The following is a 17,555-nucleotide window of genomic DNA, read 5'->3' as shown; positions in this document are numbered from 1 at the left end:
CTAAATCATGCGTCGGATAATTTTTCTCATGCGGTTTCAGCTGTCTCGAAGCATAAGCTATTACTTTGCCCTCTTGCATTAACACACACCCTAGACCATTCAACGATGCATCACTGTAAATTATAAACTCCTTCATTGACTCAGGTTGTACCAACACTGGCGCCCCAGTCAATAATGCCTTCAGTTTCTCAAAACTTTGTTGACATTTATCGGTCCATTCAAACTTGACATTCTTTTGCAATAACTTAGTCATAGGAGAAGCAATCATCGAGAATCCCTTGACAAAACGTCTGTAATACCCAGCTAAGCCCAGAAAGCTTCTAACTTCAGACACATTCTTTGGTGGTTCCCAATCAACAATTGCTATGATTTTACTTGGATCAACCCGAATACCCTCACTTGAAACTATATGTCCCAAGAATCCGACCTCACGAAGCCAAAACTCACTTTTGCTGAATTTACCATACAATTCTTCTCTCTTAGAATCTGCAACACAGTTCTCAAATGTTCGGCATTCTCGGATTCATCCCGAGAATAAATTAAAATATCGTCTATGAACACCACCACGAACTTATTCAGATACGGTCAGAAAATTTGGTTCATCAAATCCATAAAAATAGTTGGAGCATTAGTTAAACCAAAAAGCATTACCAGAAATTCGTAGTGTCCATACCTCGTTTTGAAAGCAGTCTTTGGCACATCTGACTCCCTAACTCTCAACTGATAGTAACCGGTTCTCAGATCAATGTTTGAAAACTCTATTGCTCCGTTTAGTTGGTCAAACAAATCATCAATTCTCAGTAAGGGATACTTGTTCTTTATAGTCACTTTGTTGAGCTGATGATAATCAATACAAAGTCTCATAGAGTCGTCTTTCTTCTTCACAAATAATACAGGAGCACCCTAGGGAGAAAAACTCGGTCTCACAAATCTATTATCCGTCAATTCTTGCAACTGAGCTTTTAATTCTTTCAATTCAGTCGGAGCCATCCGATTCGGAGCAATAGAAATCAGTGCAGTACCAGGTAACACGTCAATAGCAAACTCAACTTCTCTAATCAGAGGTAACCCAGGCAGTTCCTCTAGAAATACATCTGGAAATTCACAAACTACCGGTACTGATTCAAGCTTCGACCCAGTTATACCAGTATTCAACACATAAGCAAGATAAGCTTTACATCCTTTTCTCATGTACTTCTGAACAAACATGAATGAGATCACCATAGGTAATTTATTCGGCTTCTCTGCTTCAACCCGAAAAATTTCACCATTTTCACACTTCAATTCAAGGATTTTCTGTCTACAATTTACCTTGGCATCATGCAATATCAACCAATCCATCCCCAAAATAACATCGAACTCATTAAATGGTAACAACATTAAATTAGCCGGGAAACAGTGACTTTGAATTATCAAAGGACAATTCTTGCAAACCTTATCGACTAAAACATATTTGCCTAAAGGGTTTGCTACTTTTACCACAAATTCAGTGTTTTCAACAGGAAAATTTTTATTAGATACTAAATTCACACAAACATATGAATGAGTAGACCCAGGGTCAATCAAAGAAACAACATCAATATCATAGAGAGAGAATGTACCAGTAATCACATCAGGAGATGATGCATCCTCACGAGCACGTATGGCATAAGCTCTGGTAGGTGCTCGAGGTTCTGGTCTTGTAGCTGTACCCTTCATTACACTTTTACCACTATCTCTAGTTCCAGTGTTTCTCGGTGGTCTACCTCTACTGACAGTATCACTCGATCTAACATTTTGAAATTTTTCTTCTTCAATTTTCTCAGGGCAATCTTTAATATAATGTTGTCGAGAACCACACTTCAAACAAGCTCGGCTAATTAACTAGCATTCACCAGGATGTTTCCTACCACAATGCTGACACTCTGGTTTACTAGGCTTCACACTACCCACACTTGATATCGACGTAGCTTGATCTTCGGGACCCAAATACAATTTTCCCCGGTCTCGACGTGGATATCCAGTTGAAGTAGTCACTCGAGGATTCATCTCTTTAGACTTCTTTGATTGAGTTTGAAATGGTTTACTCATGGGCAGCTTTCTTGTATCTCGAGCCTCCATCGCAGCTTTTCTCTTTTCTTTATTCAATTCTTCAGCCTTACAAGCTCGATCAACCAATACCAGAAATTCCTTCAGTTCCAACATTCCAAAAAATATCCTAATGTCTTCATTTAAACCATCTTCAAACCTTTTACACATAGTAGCTTCTATGGGTACACATTCTTGGGCATATTTACTCAATCTAACAAACTCTCTTTCATACTCTGCCACAGACATTCGGCCCTGCTTCAACTCGAGAAATTCCTTGCATTTTTGATCGATGAACCGTTGGCTTATGTATTTTTTTCTGAATTCATCCTGGAAGAAGTCTCATGTAACCCTTTCTTTTGGAACCACAGAGACCAATGTTTTTCACCAACGATACGCTAAGTCTTTTAACAAAGATATTGCACACTTTAAACATTTTTTGGGAGTACAAGATAATTCATCAAATACCCGAATGGAATTTTCGAGCCAAAACTCCGCCTTCTGCGGATCATCATCTATATTAGCCCTGAAATCTTCAGCCCCATGCTTTCAGATTTTGTCAACGAGAGGTTTACTTGATCTTACCAAGTCAACATTTTGTGGAGCTATGGGAACCGGTTGAGGAATAGGAGGGGGTGGAGGAGGTTGAACATTCGGATTTGCACGAACAAATTCTGTATACCAATTATTCATCATATGAAGGAAGGCTTCCCGAGCCACATCCTAACTATGCGTCTCATGTCTGCTTTCTTCAAGCGCGGTCCCTTGCGCGAGAGCCGGCGCGTTACTCTCAACATCATCGGCTACACTTCGGTTAGGATCTATTTACTATCTAAAACAAAATTTTAAATTGTCAGAAATCATCACACTATCACAATATATTTATGGCATGTATAGATAGACTTTTACACACATTATACTAATCTTAGAACCGGCTAAACCATAGCTCTGATACCACTAAAATGTAACACCTCTTACCCGTATTCATCATCGAAACAAAGTAAGAAGTGTTATCAAATGATCTGAAATATTTTTTTTCAAAAATTTTGACATAATTCTTTTCATAAACATTCAATTCCTCCTGCAAATTCTCGAAACACAATATAAAACAACTTCAATATTTCAACCAAATACAATTATATGTTCAGACACAATTTATCCATCCACAACATTCTAATTACTTTATTAATAGTTTAAGGAAACAATTTATCAATTAATATACACCAACATTTTAAACCAAACAATATTTTATACATATATATAAATTTATACCACATTACATTAAGTCATCTATACATGCCATTTTTCAAAGTATTGGTTCCAAAATACCCAAAAGGTGATGATGATAGTGTTGATGATGTTCTGACCCTGTCCAATTCCCGAGCTGATTAATATCACTATAAAACAAGGGAAAAATAAAGAAGAGTAAGCTTATAGCTTAGAAAGTATGTATGTAATTGATAAATAAATTTCCAGCATGATACCATATCTAATATAATTTTTATGACACATAAATCTATTATCTATTCAATTTCCATCAAACTGTTTCTCTGCGTCACAGTCACTCATATACCTTCTTACAATAAAATTTTCAGAATTGTTGGTTCAACCAATTTGTACAGTTTATTCTCTAAAAATTCCCGTGTTTCACTGCTTGACACTTATGACCTCTCTTCACTAAAAGTTAGTTATCTCTTAGTACAGAGTTCAAATGATGTTCCTACTTATTTCTTTTTAAAATAGATTCAATAAGAAATTTAAAAATGTAAATCTCAAAACATAATTATTTTTCTACAATTTTTAGTGATTTTTCAAAGTCAGAACAGAGGATTTCGAAATCATTCAGACCTTGTCTCACTAAAATTCCAATATCTCAAAATATATAACTCCTTTGGCCATTCTTTCTGTTTTATATGAAAGTAGACTTATTAAGCTTTAATTTCATGTCTTATTCCACCACTAACTAAATTTCTATAATTTTTGGTGATTTTTCAAACTAACATCATTGTCACTGTCCAAATCTATTCTATTCCAACATCCTTCATTCACATAGCACTATAACCATTTATTTTATAATACAATACACGACTTCATCACTTCAGTCACTCTTTCGTAACTTATCACGTTCCAATCACATACTCATATCTTATTGAACATGTCGGTATAGCAACAAATATTTGCGGTTTTTCACACAGTACTACCCATGTTACTTTTATCATTCGATACACGTAGTAGCCTTCACATAGTACTACACATGTGATCAAGTTTTACGGTTCATGTAGTAGCCTTCACATAGTACTACAAACGTGATCAAGTTTTACGGTTCACATAGTAGCATTCACATAGTACTACACACGTGACCAAAGCTTTTCGGTACACATAGTAGCCTTCACTTAGTACTACACATATAACCATCATTTATTGATTCACGTAGTAGGCTTCACACAGTACTGCACACGTGACGAAAGCTTCTCTGTACACATTGTAGCCTTCACTTAGTACTACACATGTGACCATCATTTATTGATACACGTAGTAGCCTTCACACAGTACTACACTAATGTTCATCGATACCTTATTCAAATCTTTACAATTCCGACAGTTCCACAAAGATTCTTACTTTCCAATAATTTACAATTTCTCCATAGCACATTATAATATCAATTCTTCCACTCAACTCCATAACCAATTTAATAATTCGATTTAAATCACTTCATCCATTACTTGTAGTTGGTATATCCCTAAACCAAGCTGATTTTAAACAAATCAACTATCAATTTCAAATTTCTAACTTTAATATAACTATTTCATATCCAAATCTTTCGCATATATTGTCACGAAATATAACAAAAATAATTATAACAAAGTATTAATTACATACAACTTACCTCGATACAAAATGTAAAGATTTTGGAATTTAATCCCCAATCTTCTCTTTTCCCCGATTAAGGTTGACTTCTCGTCTTTCTTGATCTATAACAGCAAATTGAGCTTGTTTAACATTCACATTTATTAAAACAAGCTTCGACTCAACTTTTGTCAAAATTACGATTTTGTCCCTAAACTTTTGCATAATTATAATTTTTTCCCCAAGCTCGAAAATTAAATTTCACCCCTTATTCTTATGTTTTACAACATGCTGAACACTTTTTCCTTCTATGGAAATGTCAAATTCTCACTCTAACAACTACTTATGAACATTAAATATTTTTACCGATTTTGTCGATTTACTCGTTTTCACTTAAAATCGCTTAGCAAAAGTTGTTTAACATAATTCCTAGCTTCATATTCTACCATAAAACAACAAAATAAACACATTCACATATGGGTATTTTTCCAAATATGAACCCTAACATGAATTAATGGTAGAAATAGCTAAACCGAGCTACGAGGATCTCAAAAATGCGAAGAACATTAAAAATGGGGCTAGGATGCACTTACTATGAGCTTGAAAAAGAAAAGAAACCCTAGCTATGGTGTCCCTTAAAATTCGGCAGCAACTATGGAGAAGATGACACCATTTTTCCATCTTTTTCCCATTTTATTTCTTTTTATTACCAAATGACTAAAATGCCCTTACTTAAAAAAATCTATGTCACTAATTCTATGCCCATTTTTGTCCATCAATTACCTAATGGTCTAATTACCACATAAGGACCTCCAATTTAAAGTTTCGTAGCAATTGGACACCTCTAACATATAGAACCCAACTTTTGCACTTTTTACAATTTAGTCTTTTTGACTAAATTGAGTGCCCAATCGTCGAAATTTTTACGAAATTTTTTCGTGAAATTTTAGACCATAAAAATATAATAATAATTCTATTTTCCCTCGTCGAATTTGTGGTCTCGAAACCACTGTTCCGACTAGGCCCAGAATCGGGCTGTTACATAAACATAAACATATTTATACATGAATCAACCACGCACAACTACCTACTTCCATACCAAGCCATAGCACAATTGACCATGTACCAAGTCACAATCAAACATACCAAAAGTTCACCAACCATAATACCACATATATACATGCCAAACATAACAACTAGATCATTAATACAAGTCCACCTATACATGCCATTATAACCATGACCAAAGCATCAAAATCTACCGATATATTCATGGGATAGTGTGATAGGTCTCTGACAAGCTTCCAAACTGAACGAGCTTTCGATTATCTATAAAAATTTAGGAAAGAAAACAACATAAGTATATAATACTTAGTAAGTTCGTATAACATAAAACATAACTTACCATTCCATTGCATAACATTAAAATTTAACATGGTATAATCCAACTAGTAGCTTGGCACAAGCCTAAGCACCAACAACACATGTTAGCATACTTGAACATAATTCATATGAATTTAACATAGATAACCATTACACTTGAACATAATTCATATGAATTTAACATAGATAACCATTACACTTGAACATAATTCAATTTGATTTATCATCTTCCATAACATAACATATTTTCCATGTATCTCACCATTCCAATCTTTTTCATAAATACATATCTTGGTTCATATTGAAAACTTACCATTTCCTTTCCAATTCATGTCCGTTGAACCGTTTAGAATATCATTGGATATGCGGGAAAGCTCACACGAAGTGTGCTAAACATATAGTCGTAACCTTTTCCTCTACTTTACATCGTTGCTCACACGAGCTGTGGGTCGAAATGTAAGCTACAATTTGCAACTCACACGTGCTGTGGAGTATCTGCAACAAATGCATGACCTCAGCCATCGGTAGGACATTCAAGACTAGCATTCGGAGCATGAAAACCCTAATGACATGTAATTTGTATCCTAAAAATTTCTAAGGTTCAAATGGGGCTCGATAGTAGTCGTAACATCGTTGGATTACATTAATTAATTACATAACAATCAAAAATTTACATATAGGTCAAAAGATAGCATTAAAACATTACACAATTACACAAACTTACCTCAACGATAAAGGCGTAGAAACAGAGTCGAGTAATCCAAAGCTTTATCGTTACCCCAATCTAAATCCGTACAAGCTCTAACTTGCTATAAATAGATAAATTCAATCTATTTAATATTCGTTCTATCCAATTTAGTCCAAAATTCATACATTTGTAAAAACTACACTTTTGCCCCTATTATTTTAATTTATTTACAAATTAGTCCTTAAGCCTATAAATTGAAATTCATGCAATTTCATCCACTTACTATGCTAGCCGAATTCAATATAATCCCATAGAAACTCATAAAAATCATTATTTTACAATTTCACCATGTATTTTACACATTTTACAAATAATCCCTAATTGACATTTTTAACAAAAATAACTTTACAAAAGTTGTTTATTTATCAACAAAGATTCATTTTCTTCCATCAAACATCAAAAATCACATGAATACATTCATGTAAAAACCCTAACCCTTTAAAAAATTTTCAAATTAGTCCCTAGGCTAGCTAGATTAAGCTACAACGATCCTGAAAATATAAAAATCATTAAAAAGAGACAAAAAATCACTTACATGCAAGCTAGAGATTGAACCGAATACTTAAAAGCCCTAAATTTGTTCTTTCTTCTTCAATTTAGGTGGAGGAAGAAGATGAATGAAATAAAATGGATTTTGTTTTATTAATTTTAACCTTGATTACCTATTTACCATTATACCCTTTCAAAGTTAATAATTTCCATAAAACCAAACTCATAAATGTCCATTAACACAAAAATGGTATAATTACCACCTAAGTACTCTTATATTACGGTTCTATAGCAATTAGTTACCTTTAGCAACTAGAACTCTATTTTTGCACATTTTACGATTTAGTCCTTTTGACTTAATTAAGAATGCAAGCGTCAAAATTTCTTGACGAAATTTTAACACGACCCTAATATAGTCCCATAAATATTAAAATAATAAAAAATGAATATATCCATATTAGATTTGTGGTCCCAAAACCACTGTTTTGATTTCACTGAAAACGGGCTGTTACAAAAATAAAAACTGAAATAAAAACCTAAAACTAACTAAGTGGTTCACTTGGCCAAGCCCCTTAAAATGAGGTTAAACATGTCTATTTATAAACTTTAAGGTATGATCTAATTGGGGCTGATTAACAGCTCAAAAATCTGATTACATTTCATTGTGTGGACTAAAATACTCATAATTAAAATTTCTAATCGTCGTCCGGTGTCGCGACACCACAAGATCAGTGTCTCGACACTGCCTTTTGACTGGGAATAATTTGGCTTTCGAAGACCGGTGTGCGACACCACTCCTCAGTGTCACGATGCTGCAATTGTCCTTCGTCTTTTAAGTTTGAAAATAGTGTCCTATATACTAAATGAAGCCGTTAAATCATCCCTAGACTCATACGGGCCCATTAGGTCATGACATTATTCAAAATTGCGTAAAAACGTTTATTTTGCATAAATTATACTTGAGATAATAAAAATCGAAAACAATATAAAAACATATAAAAACACTCAAAAACAAGCTCGTTAAGTGCCGGAAAGACCTTAATTTGTCACAACAAATGTGGCAAATCAATTACGTTACTTAAATAATGTTTCAAGATTTAAATATACATTTATATGTTTATATTTTAAGAGTTATTAATAAATTTTATTTTATTTAAAAGTAGTCAATAAACATCGATTGAGTCTTAGCTTGGCTGGTATGACATTGTTATCAATGCAGAAGGATGTGGGTTTGACTACACTGAAACGCATTATTCTCCTATTTATAAGTTGGGAAGGGGTTATGAATAGTTCTTTAGCGCTACATCTCAAATTGCTTAAGAGAACATTTTTTTTTTATGAAAGTAAAAACTATTTACTACCGATTAAACAATTTTTAAAATTAATGAAGCAGATGTTTATTTTTATTTTTCAAAAAATAAACACGTTTTTTGCTTCTACTATTAGTCCATAAGCACAAAAGTCTTTGAGAATTTTCTTTTCCTTGCAATTGAAGACCTTCATTCCCTCGCTTGGTCCCAAGCAGTGCAAGTTAACTCTTAGGAGAGCTATCTTTTTCTGCAATTATTTGTATATTCTTCACTTTTTTCCACAATAAATTTTATTATAAATAAAAACAATTTATTTTAAACCATAACTTAATGTAAAAAACAATATTTAGAGTTTCTTTTACAAGATATTTAGAGAAGATAAATATATAAAATCAATTTCAAAAACGCACTCTTGAATTTTGTATAAAAAAAAGTTAAATATTGCTATTAATTTTTATACTTTACAAAAGTTGTAGATTTAATCTCTATTAAAAATAGAAAATTTCAAATTGTTTGATGGATTCCAAATTGAACTGCTCCGAATGGAGTGGGTTTTTTCTTTTGAAAGTGGATGCGAGGTACGGTAAGATGGATTTTTTCTTTTGAATAGTAGGTATAAAACAATCATGGTAATTACTTGTCTTATCCCAACCCGTTCTACTATATAAAATTGTCATTTTATTCTTATATATAAACTATTAAAAGGATAAAAATGTAATAACATAATATAGAAAAAAATTCATATATTTTATGTTTAAATATTTTTTTTGAAAATTATGCTTAAATATTTACTTTACTTTAAAAAGATAGAAAGTATTAAAATAAGTAGCAAAAATTAAATTGAAATGGAGTGAAGAATAAAATGAGGTGAGAACGGATGTATCTAACATCAATGGAGATAATACTGATTTTCAAAATAATACATCCATAGAGGAACGAGACGAATGGTTAAGCAAAGCGTGCCAACTGTGAAATAGTGGTGGATTTAGCAATATTTGCTCTCGCCCCTCTCCATTGTCATCCTTAATATTTATACTTCAATTTGGTCATTTTTAATATATTTTTTGAATTGGTCCATTTTAATTTACTTTTTGAATTTTAAAATTTTAATCATGACCCAAACAGTAGCAGTCAAATCTGTTTGGTTAAATTCAATTACTAGTCGTATACTATGCATACAGTTATAGATTTAGTCCTTATTCTCTAACTAGATCATTTTAAGTCCCTATATTTTTCGAATTTAAAAATTTGAACTTTGTCACAAATGGCAATAATTAATCTATTTATTAAATTTTAATAAATAAAATGAAAAAATAACAAACTAGTGTGGCATTAGACATAAGATAGTATGTTTGCCCAATCAAATTTTGGAAATAATAAAATTTAATGAATTAAACAATTACCGTTTAGCTCATTTGCTAATGATTAAAATTTTAAAAATATGAGACCAAAATAACCAAATTAAAGTATAATGACTAAATTGCCCAACCAAATTTTGGAAATAATAGAACTTAATAAATTAAACAATTACCGTTTGCTAATGATTAAAATTTTAAAAATATGAGACCAAAATGACCAAATTAAAGTACAATGACTAAATTCATAACTTTCGTAAAATACAAGAACTAATAGCAGAATTTAACCTATAAAAATTTGCTAAGCTATGAACAGATTGCATAAAAATTTTTTGATATAATTAAATCAGATTTTTAAATGGTATAAATTAAGAATTATTGCATGGAAAGCTTTTCTATTCGGATTAAGGATTTAGTGCAAATTTCTAATAAGATTTAGTGTAAATCACATATTTAAAGACTATAGATTTCATCATTATTGTGAATTTGTTGATTTTGCCATCCAAATTTTTGTTTTGTTGTGACTCATCGAACTTACTAACAATTATAAAATAGAAATGGATACCAATGCTAGGTTATGCAATTCAGAAACTTCCTCCGTTTGTGGAACTTTTTTCAGAGAGTAATTCACTAGAAATTAACAAGTATAAGACATAATTTAAGTTCAACTCACTCATCAAATTGCAACCTCACACCTATAATCCAATCTAGATTACTCTCCCACTAAATCATTCCCCTTAAATTTAGTTTTAAATTCATAAACAAAACAATTTACTTTATGCACTGTATATCAGTTCCTCAATAAACAAGTGCTGTCTCAAAGAAAATATGGGCATAGCTGCAGAAATAAAAGAATCGGGTACCCGGTATTCATCATTGCTTGTGATTTTGACAATCTTCCTCTCATTCAATTTTCCCTGTTAGTCTTCAAATTTTAAGTCTGAAAAAGCAGCCATAAACCCTACCCTCCTAGCAGTCCTGCATAAACAATGTAATCCAACACTTTTTAGTGTTGTAAAATGGTACTGGAAGCAACTCTGACATGACATCTACATCTTTTGCCATGCTTGGTAATGGTATGATAGATGAAAAGAAATTGTAAATCAAATAGTTGGGGTTCAGTTCTTGATATCAAGTCCTAGAGAAAATGTGCGGATTTTACATTTGAACATTACAAAATGCATGTGAATAAGTTTTTGAGGATGAAAATGACATGATAATAGTACCTATGCTGAACTGAATATACCTCCAATATAGCTTTAGCTTCATGATCAAATGTTTTGCAAAGAATTTCATAGTTCTTTTCAACTCCCACCTGCGCAAAATGGTTAAAAATTACTCAAAAATGTAGTCAAGTATAACGTATTATAATGCATATGTAATCAAAGTCCTACCAACGGATCAACTCTGGATGGTGAAATACTTGATACCACATATCTGCACAAAATTGATATATTTCATTGTTTGCAACCATATAAAGTACAAGAATAATGCAACACCAAAACTAAACTAAAGCATTCTCCCATTTGCACGCATAAACATACGCTCAAAATGTAGCTTGCTGTATACATCTTAATTCTTAAAGTACATAAATAGATATTCAATCCAAAATAGATGGTCAATCTTTCATTAGGTCCTAAACTTTTGTTCTTCGATGCATCTCCATAGTCCATGCTCAAAAATGCATCAGGTCCAAATAGGAAGGGAAAGGAACCTCTCTTTTTGGAACATTTACATAAATTGGTCGTCTAGATTTGTCATTTTCTGCAACAGGATTATCAGACTGTAGCCAAGCAAGGCAATGTAAGTGACAACCTGAGTCTGGGGCATCAAAGGAGATACTAGATGCAGCACTGCTTAGATTTATTATAAGGCTTGGCATGGATTGCTTATTGAAACCAGAACCTTAGCAAGATTTATCGAACTGTTTTGTTCTTTTAACTTGATTGTGCTCAATTTAGTTGTTTCTTTTGGTTTCACTGAGTTGTCCTAATCGCTCATTTGTTCTTCGCCTTTTGTGTGACTGTATTTGCTGCTCATATTTTATCCTTGCAGCAAATAATACACAAGTGCAAAACCACTAAGACTAAATTACACAAGGAGGGACATCTCTAAGTAAACAACAACCTTAGACAGTGAAGAACTTACCTTATCTTGCTTATATAAAACTTCATGGCTAATGAGTTTGATTTTTGAACAGTTAACACCACAGCACCCATCCGATTCTAAGAGAAAGATGAAAAGCAAAGCAAAGCAAAGAATCACATGTTAGAACTTCAAATTTAGCTTGATAGAGTATAAACAGCATTCAATTGCAAACATAATCCTAAATTCTACTAAACACAATGAAAATGGTGCAAACAATAAATTCAAGGACATTAGAAAGAAAAGAAGTATAGAAACCTCCTGAGCAATTAGCTCAACTAACTGCATCAAGAATTTCCCAAGTCCTTTCCCTTGGACTGAGCTATCCAGTTGCAATTCATATAAATAAAGAACGGGTATCTCTTCTTCCAGAGTGAAACGGAAATGTAGGAAACCAAGCAAGGGAGTGAATGCATTGTCCATCATCTCATTGGCATTCCAATATACGAATATATAGCGCGCTTGTGGAGCAACCATTTCCCTCCGCTTCAACTTCTCTTCTACTGCCCACTCTGATCCATATGGCCCCATCATATTCGCCTATCAAAGCTTTCAATTAAAACAGAAAAATCCAATTGAGAATTTGCAATTTAAAATTATTACATTCAGGATAAATTTGTTACCTTCAGGAGTTTCTGAATGTGTTGTTTCGTACAATTGGAGAGCTTATCTCCACTCCCCGATTCCAAGCGTAAACAAAGGCCTAGTAGTGATTTAATCAACATTGTCAACTCTTTTATAAACAAAAGTAATTTCATTTACTTGAAAATAGATGGTAAAACGGGTGATCAAGAATTACCATTTTTGTTGAAATAGCAAAAGGAAGGGAAAGAAGTAAGATGGTCAATTTGGGCAGAAGCGGCTTTGAGGAGTTGGTCTGCTGCTTTCTTTTTCTCTAGTATCTATTCTATGAAAGCCAATTGGAAAAAAAAAAAAAAAAAAAAAAAGCATCATTTTTATAATGGTCCTACTTTACTAATGAAGAAACAGAAATAAAAGCCCCCAAGTTATAATTTTACCTCTTTGCGTTTCAGCTTTTTTTTCTCACTCGCTCTGCTTGACTCCATGATTGACTACCTATTGCTGATGATGTGCTATTAGGAAACAAAAATTAGCAATTTATATAATTAAAAGAATCAGAAAATAATTACGTTTCAAGACTTCTTATCAAGGTTGTTAGTACCCCAACAAACAATGTTTTGGCTTTCTTAAAAAGCATTATATGCATCAGTAACAGTGGTTTGGGCATATCATTACTGGTTTTCTGGTTCAGTACAAAAATATTTGTAAATATACATGTGTACTTGAATAATGAATAACTAGCAAAGTAACCTGTGCTTCATTGCAGGGTTTTAGAAAAGGCTTAGATAAGGATCTACATATTGAATCATATTGCTGTAGTGATAAAAGCCAGAAGACATAACATTATCAAAAGAATACAAATAATATAAGCTTAGCTCCTTAAACTTCACAAGATAAAACATCTAACATTAGATATTTCAGCAAAATGTGTCCAACATAACAGCATCGTAAAATGGATTAGCATGAAATCTATATGAAATACCAAAGCTTAAAGAATTAAGTTTATAATTTAATCAACTATAGTCTTGAATTCCATCCAATTTATCCCTTGTTCCGATATTGATTCTTAGGTTAGCAAAGGAGTTCTATTAGGTTAGCAAAATGGTTTTAACAATAGACTGCAAATATAACACCAAAACAGAACAGAAAAATCACCTAAAAGATGCAAAATAGATGATATAGCAACCTAAAATACTACACGCATCCAGATAGTATTTGAAAGAAATGAAATATAATACACACGTACAGCATTTATATATATAATGTCTTCATAGATTCGAAGTATAGACACTCCGAATCGACATCCTGGATTCACATCCCACCATAAGAATAAGACATCAAACTTAAAACCAGTAGTTTTCAGGAACACAAGATAAATCAGCTTACTATTCCAAATTGACATTATAACACTAAATTTACACTCAAGTGAAACAACCCGTTCTTAATATGGATGTATTCTTTAAGGGTTACATCCTCATTTATATATAGGAGGGAAAACGGAATTTTGTAGGATACAAATATATAGTAAATCACTTGAAACACCTAGAAAATATAGCAAAAGTTATTTAAGTAGATTGATGGAAGAATTCAAATTTCTAAGATACAAATTTCAATTTTATTTTTAATTTTTAAATCACTTACATCAATTTCTTAGAAGTAAAAAAGGGAATTTAGAAAGATAGCTTACCCAAAAAGAACATACAACAGCTTTGAAATGGAGAGCAAGAAGAATGAGAATGGCAGCCGAGCCAAGCCCTTTTTCCTTTGTTCTTCTTCCTTCTTTGTTTTTGTCTTTAGATTTCTCGATGGCTTTTAGAAAAGAACTCAAAGAATGGAAAAATAACTCGTCTCATGTCGCTTGGGAAAGAGGAAAACAACATCGCTAGCTGTGAGTGTTTGATCCATCGAATCACTTTAACCACCCTAATTAAATTTGTGCACGGTAATTAAATTTTTTTATTAATTTTCACCTTCTTTATTTACTTAATTATTTTAATTATCTTTTTATTTTTATCACTATATATTTTGAAATTAAAAAATATATTAAATATAAAAATATGATTTTTTAAATAAAAATTTCTTAAAAATAAAATGTGAAATTGATACCAATATAAAATTTTAACTCAAATATTTTATGATATCATCAAATTAATTTAATTTTAACAAAAATTTATAAAGATTTAACATGATTAAAAATTTAATAATACAAATAGTACAAAATGTGAAATTTGATTTAATAATATAAATAATATATATAAATAAAATTATTGTTATTTAGCTTTAGAGATTTTTTTGATGATTTTTTATTTGAGGGTAAAGGATGAAAAGTAAAAATTTAGGTGGGAAATAAAAAGGTTTGGAAGAAAATAAAAAGTTTTGAAGGTTAAGGGAGTAAAATTTGAGGGGAAAGTAAATGGGGAAAAATATTCAAAAAAAATTAGAGGAAAAATGGGCTTGGGGTAGATTAGGTAGGATGGGAGGGAAGTAAAAGTTTTGGGGGGAAAGTGGGAGGGAGTAAAAGTATTGAAGGAAAAGTAAAAAGACTTGGGGTAAAAATGTAAAATATTATAGTTTGGTATTCGGTTTATTCGAATTATTCTAGTTATTTAAATTCGAAAATTAATCTTGATTCAAACTCAAAATTCGAAAAAAATTTGAGTTGACTCGAATAATTCGATTAACTCAAATAACTCGATTCATTTTAACTCGATTCGTTTAATTCAAATAACTCGATTCATTTTAACTCGATTCGTTTAACTCGAATTTTTTTAAAATTTTTCGAGTCAAGTTAAATTTTGCTCACCCTTAAACATCGCAATCAAGATCTTTTTAACTACACTAATCACATGGGTGAATTTCCAAAAATGCCATTTTTTGGAAAAAGTATCGGATTAGGCTGATTTTAGGGAGATAAGTGATGCATTTTTAGTGGGCCAGGAAAACACTTTCAGTTGGACGTGCTTTCCTGTTCAGTTAGCAAAACGCATCTAATTGGATGCGTTTTCCCTAACGGCTAATTGCAACGATCGAATTCCAACGGCTCCCCCTCACAGTAACTTATTTTCCCTATTTAAACCTCAAATTTTCCACCTTTTCAATTCACTCACAATTCACTCTCAACTCTTTCTCAATTTGTTCTCAATCCTCTCAATTCTCTCTTAATTCGCATGCAATTCTTTGTCATTTTTTTATTAAAATTGTATTAAGGTTTTTTTAATTACTTTTGCATTACGTTTTTTATTCGTATTTATTGAAATTATTAATGGAAAATTCTCTTATTTATTTGGATGGAAAGCACATTTCGGCTATTCAATTGCAAATTGTAAGAATTATTATTATTATTATTAATCTAATTTAATTTAATTATTTTGTTGTTATATTGAAATTTAAGATTTTGTATGTTTTTTATAAGCCAGAAGATCTGATTTTGGAGACATACATTCGCAATTTATTCCCTCCTCCATCGTCTCTAATCGAACCATACTTGAGAGATGTGAACTTTTTGCACATGGCTCATATGGGTAGGAGGCGTAAATTGGACCCCACACTTGTAAGCATGTTGGTGGAAAGATGGAGACCCGAGACATACAAATTCCATCTTCCATACGGCAAGTGTATTATTTGACTCAAGGATGTGCAGTTACAGCTCGGGTTATCGGTGGATGGGCCGGTAGTGACTAGGTTAGTTGTTACTACCGATTGGAGAGATGTATGTGAGCAACTTTTAGGAAGGCTTCTAGACACGATTTTTAGAGGTCGGATAGATATGAATTGGTTGAAAAGATATTTTGTTGGGTTCAATGCAAAATCGAGTGAAGTTGAAAGAGAAAAACAAACTCAGGCGTACATCCTTAGGATCACCGAGGGTCTCCTAATGCCCGATAAATCGTGAAATCTTGTCCATTTAAGGAGGGTGCTAAAACTAATGGACTTTAAAGAAGCGGGCCAACTCAATTAGGGGTCAACGGTGTTGGCAACGTTGTACCAAGAGATGTGTCAGGTGACACAACCACACAAAATTAAAATCGGTGGTAGCATGCTACTACTGCAATCATGAGCGTGGTATTGGTTGCCTTTTTTACGTCGTTGAGTTGACTACCATTATACATTCTCACTTGTAACAAGGTAAAATTCATTTAATAATATACAATCTAGAATAATTTTTTTATAATTTTGTATTAAAATGTTATTTGAATAGGTGGAACCATAGGCCAAGTTACGTGGGACAACTGGAAGAGCTTGAAGATATACAACTACTCTTAGATCAACAATCGGAAGCAGATGTATGTATTTTTAAATATTTAATTATATAATATTAATGTAGTTGATTTACAAATTAATAGTAAATATATAATTGAAATTATTATTGTACTATAGTTTGAATAGATGCCATACTTTGATTCGAGAACTCAAGCATGCATACCATCTGAATCCTTGGTGAATCCCAACATTTGGCATGTAAATGTGCCATTGGCAGTGTACACTATGATGGAGACGCACAAATCTGACCGAATTTTGCGGCAGTTCGGGTTTAGGCAAATGATTTCGCCAACACCCTAAGACATCGTAGATCTGCATAATATCGACTTGCATGGGAGAACCGATGAAATTTGGGTTACAATCCACAC

At 32.3% G+C, this 17,555-nt stretch overlaps 1 protein-coding gene across 3 annotated transcripts; it reads right to left on the bottom strand.

The window, feature by feature from the left end:
• Window positions 1-10,775: 10,775 nt before the first annotated feature.
• LOC105804306 (uncharacterized) lies at window positions 10,776-14,814 on the bottom strand. Of its 3 annotated transcripts, none has more exons than XM_012636866.2 (9): window positions 14,615-14,814; window positions 13,365-13,439; window positions 13,145-13,247; window positions 12,969-13,048; window positions 12,604-12,885; window positions 12,349-12,425; window positions 11,595-11,637; window positions 11,427-11,515; window positions 10,776-11,178 (listed from the first exon to the last, which is right to left on the bottom strand). In XM_012636866.2, the coding sequence occupies exons 2-9, from the start codon at window positions 13,410-13,412 to the stop codon at window positions 11,121-11,123; spliced, it is 780 nt and encodes a 259-aa protein (XP_012492320.1). In that variant the 5' UTR covers window positions 13,413-13,439; window positions 14,615-14,814; the 3' UTR covers window positions 10,776-11,120. The 3 variants fall into 3 exon arrangements, with proteins under 3 accessions (XP_012492320.1, XP_012492322.1, XP_012492321.1); XM_012636868.2 differs by having other exon boundaries at window positions 11,447-11,515; XM_012636867.2 differs by having other exon boundaries at window positions 13,365-13,428.
• Window positions 14,815-17,555: the final 2,741 nt, after the last annotated feature.

Source organism: Gossypium raimondii, chromosome 11, assembly GCF_025698545.1.
Source record: "Gossypium raimondii isolate GPD5lz chromosome 11, ASM2569854v1, whole genome shotgun sequence".
Lineage (NCBI taxonomy): Eukaryota > Viridiplantae > Streptophyta > Magnoliopsida > Malvales > Malvaceae > Gossypium > Gossypium raimondii.
Note: the sequence above shows the minus strand (reverse complement) of the source record. Positions and strands in the feature narration are given on the sequence as shown.

Bases quoted from the DNA above. Each gene is read 5' to 3' on its own strand.
- LOC105804306 (XM_012636866.2), bottom strand. From the start codon at position 13,412: ATGGAGTCAAGCAGAGCGAGTGAGAAAAAAAAGCTGAAACGCAAAGAG. The intron at 11,638-12,348 runs GTAAGTTCTTCA...AATTTTGTGCAG, and splicing joins TTTTATATAAGCAAGATAAG to ATATGTGGTATCAAGTATTT. The intron at 11,516-11,594 runs GTAGGACTTTGA...CATTTTGCGCAG, and splicing joins CATCCAGAGTTGATCCGTTG to GTGGGAGTTGAAAAGAACTA.